Source organism: Athene noctua, chromosome 2, assembly GCF_965140245.1.
Source record: "Athene noctua chromosome 2, bAthNoc1.hap1.1, whole genome shotgun sequence".
Taxonomy (NCBI): Eukaryota; Metazoa; Chordata; class Aves; order Strigiformes; family Strigidae; genus Athene; species Athene noctua.
The window spans coordinates 114,403,743-114,415,766 of record NC_134038.1 but is presented as its reverse complement, the minus strand read 5'-3'; the positions used below and the strand labels follow the sequence as shown (position 1 = coordinate 114,415,766).

Genomic DNA, 12,024 nt, shown 5'->3' with positions numbered 1-12,024 from the left:
ATGTAGTTGTGCAGCTAGCAAATGTACCCCCTTGAAATAGGTTTACCAGGATGTATTTCAGTGTATGGTATGTTGATATAGTTCGATGTGTACTGCCTGACAATCTATTGCAACCAAGAAAGGCCAAATAAAAATAAACAGATATGTCTGACAAATAACTACCATATAGCTTCTAATTCTGAGATGTTCAGGGGACATTTGGGAGATGTTCAAAAGAATTGTTAGGAATAACAGACTTTGAAAGCAAGTTGGAATATTTCCACTTGCTATTGATATGGATATAAAAAAATGTTTTGATTTTTTTATTTCTAACTTCTCAGGGACCTAGAGTTCTGTGCAGAGAATATTTTTATATGCTGTGATGTAGAGGTCTGTTTTGTTCAGTGCTGAATGCTTCTTTCCATTCAGGATTCAGTGTGAGTGATGGTCCCTAGCCAAAAAGATGTCTGCTGCAAGTTTGGCATTGCAAATATAGTTAAAGGATTTTAAAGTATGACAGAACCTTTGCAACTGGAGGTCATGCATGAAATATTTTCCCTTCAGGTACCTTAGATTAAGAAGTTACTTAAATTAGGGAGCAAACATATGATTCACCATTGATCAATGTTTTTCTTCCTTAAGGACATTTACTTGGAACTAGAGAAGAATTTTAAAGTTTGCAATTACATGTTTGCAGAAGAGCAATTCATATCATCTAGTGAATGCCCTAAATAAATTAGACAGGAAAGGAAATGAAGATGCTAGTGAGAATCAGACCATTTTTCTGAATATGGGACTCTGGCCAGAGAGTCTGAGCATATGTCCTGCTTTGCCCGAAGGGCTGTAAACTGAGCAAATCAACCTGAGGAACTCATCCACGTGGCTCACGGAACCAGCTATCCTGCTTCTCTGTCCTAAGATAACTGTTTCCAAACTCGTCTTCTAAATAGTCCGAGTCCTGAGAAAAATAGGACTAAAATTCATGTTTTCATTACTTCCATTAGGCCCCACTCTAGGATATGGTTTTTGCTGTTGCCATTCAGTAGTTTCATAAGGTCAGAAAAACTAAATATTTTTTTCCTTCTTTTTATAGATAAAAGAAATTGCAAACCAAAACATTTCATAAGGAATTCAGTGACTTCTCTGCTAACTAGATTTCAGGCTGACATTCTTCTTCATGGGAAATGTCCATTAACTGTGCCATAGCAGTTTTCTTTACTTAAATGACAGCTGTTTTGAAATATCATTAACATTACAGCCACCTGCGATTTTATTCATGACTTTAAGGATTATTTTGCTGTAGCTATTCCATCTTTTGTGTCTGTAATATTTTTTAGCAGTTTTGCGCATGGTATTTTTTAAGGTGGAACAATAGCAGACATTAAGCATTGAACTCAGTAAAGACACTCTTACTCATGAACTTTTATCACTGCACATGGTTCCACTGGCTCCTGCAGTAATAAACTTTTGAAAGATGAGCTTAACCTGAAATCCCACCACATGATATTAATGTGACACTTCATTTCCTTGTGTGCATGCTATGATCAGATGAGTAAAACTTTAAAATATCAACATGAAGGACTTTCACTAGCTTCCAGGTTTGTACCTCACAGTTATTTTCAGGTTCTTTGACAATTTAAGAAAACACCGTTGCCAGGATTTTTTCATATGTTCACTATTTTGACAAATATTCAAGAGTTTAAGGAATAATTTTAAGTTTCTAGAGGTTCAGTCTTTGGCATGTTACCAACATAGTCACTGTGCATCTCTTGAATATTTTATCTCTGTTTACTGTTTCTGCTTCAGTCTCTTCTCACAGCCTCTTGCGTCTTCATGGAAATCCTCTTCATTCATCCTTCACCGTTCTGGTTAAGAGGAGCGTCCTCCATTGTGTCTTTTGATCCCTACTCTTCATACACAGCATCTTTTCCAATTTCTTGTCTCTGCATGGATGAGTTGCTGGTTTGCCTGCTTCTTCCAAACTTCTTTCCGTCTTTCTAAACTGGAATTCCAGGGGGGTGTCTGTAGCTGTGAGCTAGGTCATAGCCTGAGTAAAAGTGCTTATTCCCTTAACATCAAGCATATTCATCTCCTCCTGTCTGGAGCATCGTAGACAATATTGCCGTTGTGCCAGTCACTCAGGCTGTAATTTGGTATTGTACATGACCCGGACTTCTCTTTAGTTTTGGACAGCCTTTCTGTGTCCAAACCTCACAGGTTATTTTGGGAGCAAATCTCTTCAAATACAGACCTTTTGCTGAAGCTACATGGCAAAATCTCATCCCATCTGTCACCTTAGTCTTGATTCTTACAGCAGACTCTCTCTAGCCCAGAAAAATGCAGTATTGGCCCGTTGCATCTATCCAGGATGCTTTCATACTTCCCCTTGGTGGCCCTGCATGCCAAAAAGGAGCTCTTAGAGTCCACAAAATTCTCCTTCTCCAAAGCCTTCCTCACAACTTTTTTGCAGTCCTGTCCAGAGACATCTGACAGTGGTCAGACCAGTGGCCAAGCTATGAGACGTTGTGGCAGACAGCTGTAGATTGGTGTGATAAGACCAACTTGTGTGCTTTAGTGGAATGAATTTCCCTAACAGTGGCAGATGTGGATATGATACAGTTAGTGTGGATTTAAGTGGTGAGTGTTCTCAATCATGATGTGCTGTTGTGCCATAAGTGGAACTAGTTTAAAGAAGTTATTCTTTCAGCTGTTGCTTAAAATCATCACTGTCTTCCCATTCCTCTGTTGGAATTAATCTAATTTGTAATGCCTTTTATCTCCCATGTCTTTTTCTGCATGTTTTTTGAGATTTTTGTCTTCACAGAATGTCAGGACTGTTTTCTTCCATGTGTCTCAGATTACTGTAGATAGAAGAAATGAGTAACTGCACTTGTAAACTTGATCTTTTTTTCAAGCAAGTTTTTGAAGCAGTTTCCCTCAGTTTTTGAAGTTCTCAGTGACCCAGTTGAAATCTTTGTTTAATGTACTCAAAACTCTTAAACTCTTTCTAGTGAATGAAACACTATGAATATTACTTCTTTTCTCAAATATTCTGTTCCTCTGGGAACTTGGTGAAGTGGGGAACATCTTAGTTAAGTTATTCACAATCCCTTTATAAATCAAATTACTGAATATATATAAACTGAAATGCCTGAGATACGGGAAGGAAAGATGTCTTTATCAGGTTTCATGTAAAGCTGAACTCTAGAAACCTGATATGTGCTTTGAGGAAAAGGAAGACAATTTCTTTCTCAGACAAAGTTAATCAGAGTAGTCAGGCATCTGGTTCTGGTATTGTTGTATTAATAATGAAGTGCTTACCGATTTCTTAGAGGAGAAACTTGAATAAAGGACAATTAAACCCTATATAGTACTTATGCTATCACTTTGAATTTTATCACTTTGAATACTATCAATTAAAATGATTATCTAAGAAAAATCAGAAAGGCTGGGGAAAAAGTAAAGACCTGAAAGTAATTTAGGAATGAGCAAGTTTTGAGCTTTTTTATTGTAGCCATTATTAAAAACAACAAAACGAGTACCAGTTAACTACATCTGATTCAAAGAATCTGATTTCCTTTATCTAACATGTTCTGTAATCAGATTTTTTAAAAACCATTTTCAGTAGCTCTGATGTATTGTTTTCCACATCATAGGCCTGTTGAGACAGCAAGGCTAGAAAAAAAGAGCAGAAAAGGCTCTCTGGATAGATAAGTACTTTTTCTGTATCGATTTGTATTCTGTGGAAAACAAAATGCCTGAAAAATGGCATTTTTTACAAATTAATTCCCATTAAAAAAAAAACCTCAACGTAACTGTAAACGTTTTGATGACAAAGCAGAGGTGATGTAGCTTGTACTTGGGAGATACCCTGAGACAGCTGAAACTTAACAACAGACTGAAAATAGCCAACGCCAAGCCATGCCTGGTGTGCGACTTGGCCTCCCACATCCTCTTGCTGCAGGAATCTCCTAGGCCAGGAATTTCTCAATCATTAGGAGGAGAGAGAGGGAATCAAGACTCTTCTAACCAAGCAGCTACATTACCAGAGTGTCCTTATCTCTGAAAATAACTCAGTGCTTGCAGAGGTATGGATAGCCATGGTTCAAGTCCCTAGATAGGTACCAATGTTATGATTATTTAATACCTTAAACCTTTATTTCTTTAATAAAAAGACAGAAAATTACTTTTAAAAATCTGTATTATAATCTATGATTAAGATTAATATCAAGCAATGTAGCAGCAAGGTTACCTCTATTCTGAGTATGTCTGAAGTCTTTTATTCTCTGCAACAGAACATTTTTATTCTTTTTCTTTGGATTTTTTTCTCCCAAAAGGCAACAACAACTTCATTTGCTGCTCAGGATGGATCTAAAGAGTTCATGAAGAAAGGGTTAACAGAGCAGTAGAACTGCAATTACTACTTTGAAAAGCAGAAAAAGTGCTCCTTTACCTGCATGGCATTAGGAAGTTTGCCATTTATGCCAGATTTAATAAATACACTTGTTTCTATTTGATATAAGAAATGTCATACTGCAGTTTTGAGAAAATGAATATTTGACAAAATTATTTGCAGTTAAACTTTGGCAGTCTCGCAATCGCTGTGCATGGAGATTGGTAAGCAACCACTGGTTTGGCTTTGTTGAGTTAGTGCTGTGTGGTTCTGAAAAGCATTCTGAAGATGATAAGGAAATTGATTGTGGTTTGTTTTTTCTCTGAGTTTTCTCTCTGATAAAGTTTTTCTCTTACAACCTTCTTTACATTCAACACAAACATACAGTCCTTTCACAGATTTGCAAAGGAAGAATAAGGGAATTTACCACAGTGTCATACGGAAAGCATCTAATTTTTCTTAACTGATCCCTTTTTGTGTGATTTTAAAAACGTGGTGGTTTCCTTTACCCTCATAACGTGTTGCTTAATCAGAAGGGACTGGCTGTTAACTCACTCTGGCTTTCTAAATTCTAGTTGGTAAAAGATACTACCCTCTGAACAGACTGTTAAAAAAAGAGCAAAACTGAATACAGGAGAAATGTAAAATATATGTTTGCTGGTGTAATTTGCTACTATTTAACTAAATCAAAATTCCAGTGGCAAAAGAAAAGGGACTTGCCCTACACAGGTGTTAACAGTGCTTGTCACAGCTGCCAGAAAGCATGATACTGTTTTCCATCCTGTCCTGCCGAGAATATCTGCGTACACAATGTCTGCTAGATATGGCTTGGATTCAGAAGTATAGCGGTACTTGCTGATACTTGCTGGGCAGTCTTGCTGGAATGCTCAGCTTAGTTTGCAAGTGTATGAAGAGCATTAAAGGCCTTCCTGCATACACATGATGCTAGGGCGTGCAAGTCTGGCAGCAGCACTCAGGGCAAGTGGCAGAAGTGGCTAAGGAAGATGCAGTCATCTTTAGAAGAAGATGTTTTATTTCAGTAAATGCTTAAGCAATTATAAGTTAGGCAATGATAGATGCAGAGAAAAGCTTAATTTCTTACCATCTCATGGAGCTATACAAGATCTTGGAAAGCAGCACCACAGTTAGCATCTTGATGGGAGGTAGGAACAAGGTTATAATTTGTAGTAGAGGCAAGGTGTGCATTAACAGTTGTTGTTGGGGTTTTGTTTTTCAAAATCAACTTGGAAAACTCTTTGATGGACACCTACCCATTGGCTTTGTTTGGGAAATAGTTTTGTGACCTGAAAACTGAGGGGTAATTCAGGTACTTAAACATCTCGTGCCCCACATTACCCACAATGTGTGCGTGTGACTGGCAGACATGGCACAGGGTCTGCAGAGCCTAGGCCCCTTCTGGAGGGCACCCTTGTGCCTGAAAGCCCACTGGACACTCAAATCTCTCACTACTGACTTATGTCTGTGGATGACTTACCAGTTCTTCATTTTTCAATGCAAGAAAGTAGCTGCTCATGTATGGCTGGTGAGCAGATCAGAGCCTGGTAGGGACAAATCCTGTCCCTGTTGAGGCAGGTAGGAGTGTTGTTCAAAAGGACCCTGCTGCAGCAAGGACACAGACAGGAAGGTGAAGAAGAGGAGGGCTCATGGGGTCTGGTCTTTACCTGAGGAAATAGCGGGGAAGCAGCGGTGCTGCTGGAGGTTCCTGCACCCAGTGGCACATGCTCTGCCGGGCTGCAGGCAGGGCTGAGAGCAGATTTCTGCTGCGGCAGCATGGCTGGGAGAAAGGAGCTCTGGCACTGAGCTGAAGCACGGACTGGTCCACTCACTGCTAAATGAAACTGTTGCTTGAGTTTCCTACATCTGCCTTCCTGTCTTGAAGCCAGCTTATTAGAAGATTAATGGCAGTGTGTTTATCTGAGGAGGACTGGTGCTTCATTGCACTCCAGCTGAGGACAACGGGGCGTATCCTCAGCGGCCCCAAACAGCCATATTTCTGCTGTAGCCCATGTAATGAAGATGGTTTACCCCACACAAGGATTGGCCTGGTGGCGCTAAGCCCTGTCTCAGAGAGAAAGCCTTGGATGAAGCACAGCTGGCCTCCTCGCCAAGGCCTCCCTCTCCCTCTGCGCAGATGTGGCACTGTGTGGAGGTCACGGCAAGGTCACAGCATTGGGATTTGTAGGAAAGGTTTTAGCAATCGGCTTTTTCCCAGCAATATCTAATCTCTGAAGTTTGCAAAGGAAGAGTTACACTGAATTGCAACCTAGGCAGAACCAAGGAAGGAAATACTTCAAAGATTTCCTTCTTTATAACATCCTCCGTTACTGAGGGCTTTTATCCTGCAGTTGTCAAGTCTTTTGTGTTTCTCAGTGATGTTGGGGAGGCCAAACAGCCAAGGTGGCAAAATAAACACACGATTCAGTCCACCTCTGCACAGAAGATTGTGCCCCATCCAGCAGCCACAGATCTGGCCCTGATGATTCATACATTCCTGGCTCCAGCTTCTGTATTACTGCTCCCTTTGTAGCCCTTTTTTTATTTATTATTTGGAACGCAGCTATATACCCTGGAAGAAAAATTCTGGGCTTCCTGTTGAATGCAATCCAATTCAAGATCTGCATGGCCTTTGCTCTGCCTGCTTATGAGGGGCCTTGCAGGCTCTGCCTGTCCCCTGCTGCCGCTGCCCACACTGGAGAAGAGGCAGCGGCAGCTGGGGCCAGGCAGAGCCTGCAAGGATTGCAGTGAAGTTACGGAGCTTTTAAAGGCTGCAGGACAGACGGTATATTCCAGCTCCTTCCCAGCTGAATGCAAACTAGCTTCTTTGTTCCAGTTTTCCACAGTTTCATACCCATATGCACATGCAGTTAGCTCGGCTAATCAGCACAGTTTGGTACTGCACCAGTAAACAGAGCAGGAAAGGGCTGTGGTGACAGAAAATCCAAGTCTTTTCTGACCAATAGAAAATATTATGGACATTTTTAGTGAGGTTTGAAGTGTATTTAAACAAAAAGATGAGGTATTAAGGAGGCAGCCTTATATGCTGTATGTTTCAGAAGCTGAGATTGAATTTTGGCAGTAAAAAGGCATCATGACAAAATGTATCTAAAGAATTAATTAAAACCTTACTAGAAAGTACCCCTTTAAATTTAGTGTTTGAGAGAACTTAATTTCTGTGTTCACTCAGATCACTTAAGTGGAGTTGGTTGTACTGCGTACCCGAGTACTTCTGAAAGAATGCATCTAAATACTTTAATATGAATAGCCCTTAGATTTTGAAGAAAATACTGTAAGATGGCACATTTGATAGATGAAAAATTAGTGTGAATATGTCACAAATGCAAATTTAAGACTTGTAACAGATTTAATCTCTATAGCTCAGACAGAACTTTTCACAGCAGCCCCCCTTATGTCTCTCAGAAAAAATTAAAAATTCAGTGTTCATTTCAAGCTTGAAAGTGTTTTGTGTAAAGATGGTTCTTTCTTGCAATTCAGAACTTTTGCCAGGCTTTTGATTTCCTTTTTTCCAATTTTCTGTATCATTACTAATTGCTCTTTTAAGTTTGTTGCTACTGAAACTTTAATATCGGAAACATTTAAGAAAAAGAATATTTGCTTTCTTAAGGCATCCTTGTTTTTATCCTACTCACTTGTCAAGTTCAAGTGTTGACTGTAGCAGCAGGGATGCTTTTAAAGACTTTTGTTCCATCAAATGCAGGTAGTTCTGCCATAGTGCTATGAAGGTTAATCCTGGAGACGTACGCCGGTATCCATGCTGAGTTTCCAGTGGAACAGAATTGAGTCATGTTTATTTCTGAGCATCAAGGCAGTTCAACATGCAAATACTGGAGTAATTTTAAATAAATTCAAAACTTTACAAAACATTGTTTGATGATACAATATTACCATTTTCATAAGAAGTAATTGCATTTATTACTTTCTCAGTAACAAGCAGCAGTGACCCTTCCAAAGTCTCCTTAAGGGGAAAAAAAGACAATCTGACCTCGTTGTACATTATATTTACATCACTTTTCCATTTAAAGGTAATTCAATAGTATTGCATTTTATAACGGGTGCAGAGGAACTTACTGCTTGGCCTTAGTTATAAATAGCAATACTGTATGTTTGGGAGCCTGAACTGCCAAACCCCATAGGTAATCTGTTGTCAGAACCTATTATCGTTTAAGTTATTGGTGGGCATGAATTAAAGATTTGTTACTGTCAGGCTGAATACTGCTTAAAGACAGTACCTAGGGGCCAGCCAAGAACAAGGGCTGTTACACTCAGTATTGTTCAAATGGAACTAGCAAGGGAACTAGCAAGGGAACTAAACAAAGGCAATCTGGAATAGCTTGCATAGTTGCAAGATGCCAGTCACCTGAAGGATTAATGAAAAGCATGTAACAGGGCCAACGAGATCTTGATAAGATAATTTTTTTCTTTAAAGAATATCTGGGTGAGGTCTTGATAAGGGTTAGCTAAGCAGAGAGATGGAGAGATGAAACAAGGGAGAAACAGTAAGAAGGAAGGGTAACTGAGGAATGTGAAATGCAACTGAGGGAAGGAAGGATATGGGAGCAGGTGAGAAAAAAAAGATAAGTGAAATGGAAGAAGGTCCAGAATTAAAAGTGAATTGTAGCCATATAGATATGCTAAGAATCAGAGGGTCCCTGCTGCTTCAGTGTGCCCCTTTGGTTGTGGGGTGTTTTCTGTTTGTTGGGTTTTTTCCTTGTCTCTGCTTCTTGGGACTCCTTTCCTTTTTCCCTTGGTGGCTTGGGGAGAGAGAAGTGCCATCATGAAACCTGAGTAACAGCCGTGAAGGCCAATCTGGGCTGAAATGCAACTTGTCCGCTTGCTACAGCTAAGGGTGTTAGGATGATAGCGGAACTTGATGATGTTCCAGCCATTTCTGATGGTTAACTTTTGGAGTCAAGATCAAATTTTCTCCAAAGTAAGAAGCTTCTGCCATGAAGAGAACTATTATTATTACTTTTTCTTTTTCTTTTTTTTTTTTTCCCTTAAAAACATTGCTGTCTTTAAAAAAAGAAGCTCAAAGAAAGCTTCTGATAAGTATTTTAAGTATTTCCACTAGTCCCGGTACTAGTGTCATATTTAGTTGGAAAATAAGTGTTCCTACTAAAATGAATAAATGTTCCTACTATTTTTTTTACTTCTCGGGTATTCTTTCTCTTTAATAATCTTGTAAAACATAAGAAGAATTTTAAAATTAATTTCACAAATTTTGTATTAATAGGCAAACTTTGGACCAGAAGTATGAAGGTTGCTTACAATATACTACATAAATTGGGCACAAAACAAGAACCAATGGTACGACCTGGAGACAGGGTGAGTATCTCAATGATTTTTAATTACTGATTATTCAGATCTCACATTGACAAAGAGAGAATGAGGTATTTGGGTTGCTCAGAGAAAATTCATGAAGTTAAATGTTGGGGGAGTGAAATCTGACTTATACTCAGAAAAAGATTGAACATTCAGACAGATGTTTTGAATTGCATAATAAATAACCTGAACTGGTACTTACTGAATAATAGCTTGGAAGTTGTGGCAACATCAACAATAAACATTCTCATGGAAAGTGATTTTTGGACATAGAACAGCAGTCTGTTTAGCAAAAGCTTGCTTATGGAGCCTTGAGGTGTCATGTGGGTAGAAAACTTCCTTACTAATGACTTTGTAGTTGTTGAGATGGTAGAAACAAACACTGTGGAGGACAAAGTAAGCACATTTTGGCAGACAAATAAATTACGTTGTCTGGTAGCATGGAGAATATTTCCATTCCTGGTCCCTGACTCTGATGCAGCTACTGATAGAAGCTGAATCTAGGTGAGTGGATAAAATCAACAGAGAGCAAGGGTTGAAGTTTTTTAATGAAGACGAGAACATCCTATGGTTTTGTACTGACGTACTGAAAAACCTACCCCTTCCTCTCTCAAGGCTGGCTGAGCCTGCTACCCCATTTCTCTGCCAGAGTGTGCACAGAAATTTCCACAGGTCCCATTCCAGGTTGGCTTTAAGCCGTGGAATGGAGATTCCAGAACACATTTGTCAGAAATGCAAATTTTAGTCCTACCTTAGTGCTTAGAGTTGTGAGGGTGGGATTAAGTCTTTCTCCCCCAGGGTCTGATAGCAGTTCTCAAACTCTTGATTCACTTGGTCCTCTTGTGCCACACATGAGAAACACATGTGTTTGCATTACACATTTCTTAGGGCTTCAAAAATGAGAACATGCAATAATGCTTCCCAAAAGAAAAAAGAAGAAAAAAAATAAAAATTAAATCTGACAGTCCTTCCTATGTTTGTTTTTGAAACAAATCATAAAGAATTTAGCTAAAGGATAGATCCTTAATCTAAATTGCTTTCTACAGTAACATTCAGCCAGGAGTAGGATCTGAAGAATCTCTTTTACCTGGTATAGAAATGTGTCTCTAAGCAACAGCAATAGAAACAAGTTGTTCAAGTGTACACATCAAAACAATCCACCCAGAAAGCTCCAAAAAGAATAAAGTTCACATACAGGCAGTCTGCATCTCTCCTTATCTATTGTCTGCTAACTGCCCATCTTCGTATTCATTTACTGCAGCAGCCACTGGCATATCCTTACATTAAGAAAGGATTTGTGGATAATTCAGGCTGAAAGCTGGAAGTTTAGCTAGTGCAGGACACATAAAGAACAAATTGCAGCTCTACTAAAATAAGTCCACCTAGATTACAGTGAAACAAATGTTTATAGCTGAGTGCTGAAAGCATATGCTTTGTGTGGTAAAAACATCTTGCCTGGCATCCCTGTGTAACAGAAACATGATCATTTGAAGCAGCTTCATATTGAAGATGAGGTGTTACTGTACTTCTGATGTTTTAGGCTGTTATTCTAGCTGTTACAGCCCTGTTGTAATAACATAAAAGCCTTCTGACCCCTTTGAAGATTTTTTTTATTCTAAGTAATGTATTTTGTGTGACAACAGTTAAAGGTAGTTTTTAAACGCTAAATGAAATACAGACATATATTTCTATTTTTTATGAATGAGAGTGTAATTGTTTCCTTATGTTAATATTATATAAAATTCAGAAAGGCTTTTTCCCTTTAGAAGCATCTACTATCAATACAATCTCTATTTTTCATGACTACCATTACATCACCTCTTAATTTCTTTGTCTGAGCCAAAAAATAAATGAATGTGCCTGCATTTCATTCCCCATTTCTGGTATTATTATAGTACATGATGAACTGCATTTGCCTTCTATAGTAACTTCAGAAATTTAACCTTGTGTCACCCCAGACAGCTGCCTGGAAATTCAGCTTGCCCTCTGAAATATCTACTAGATAACCAGGTTCTCATCTGTTAATATATGCTATATGGTTGGTTTTCCTTCAGCCTTACCCCTTTTTGCTTTTACACACATTATTTATTTATTTGGTACAGGTCTGTTAGTCATTAATGTTTTTTGGAGGGGAAGTTAATGCCTCATTCCCACTGGTCTTCAGTGAGATTTTTTTCACCTGTCACCTCCTTCGCAAAGATTCCCAGCCAAAACTTCACTGCCTTTATGTAAGCAGAGTTACACAAAAAACCCCAACAATTCTCCAAGTACCTTTTGGGCTCTTTCAACAT

The 12,024-nt window shown here is 38.9% G+C and overlaps 1 protein-coding gene across 4 annotated transcripts in view; it reads left to right on the top strand.

Moving 5' to 3' along the window:
* The window catches only part of DIP2C (disco interacting protein 2 homolog C), a 327,899-nt gene that overhangs the window by 218,988 nt on the left and 96,887 nt on the right, over positions 1-12,024 (top strand). For all 4 annotated transcript variants that reach the window (XM_074899949.1, XM_074899947.1, XM_074899946.1 and 1 more), the window contains one exon: positions 9,645-9,736. In XM_074899949.1, the coding sequence (XP_074756050.1) occupies positions 9,645-9,736 (92 nt within the window). The remainder of the gene's footprint in view (positions 1-9,644; positions 9,737-12,024) is intronic.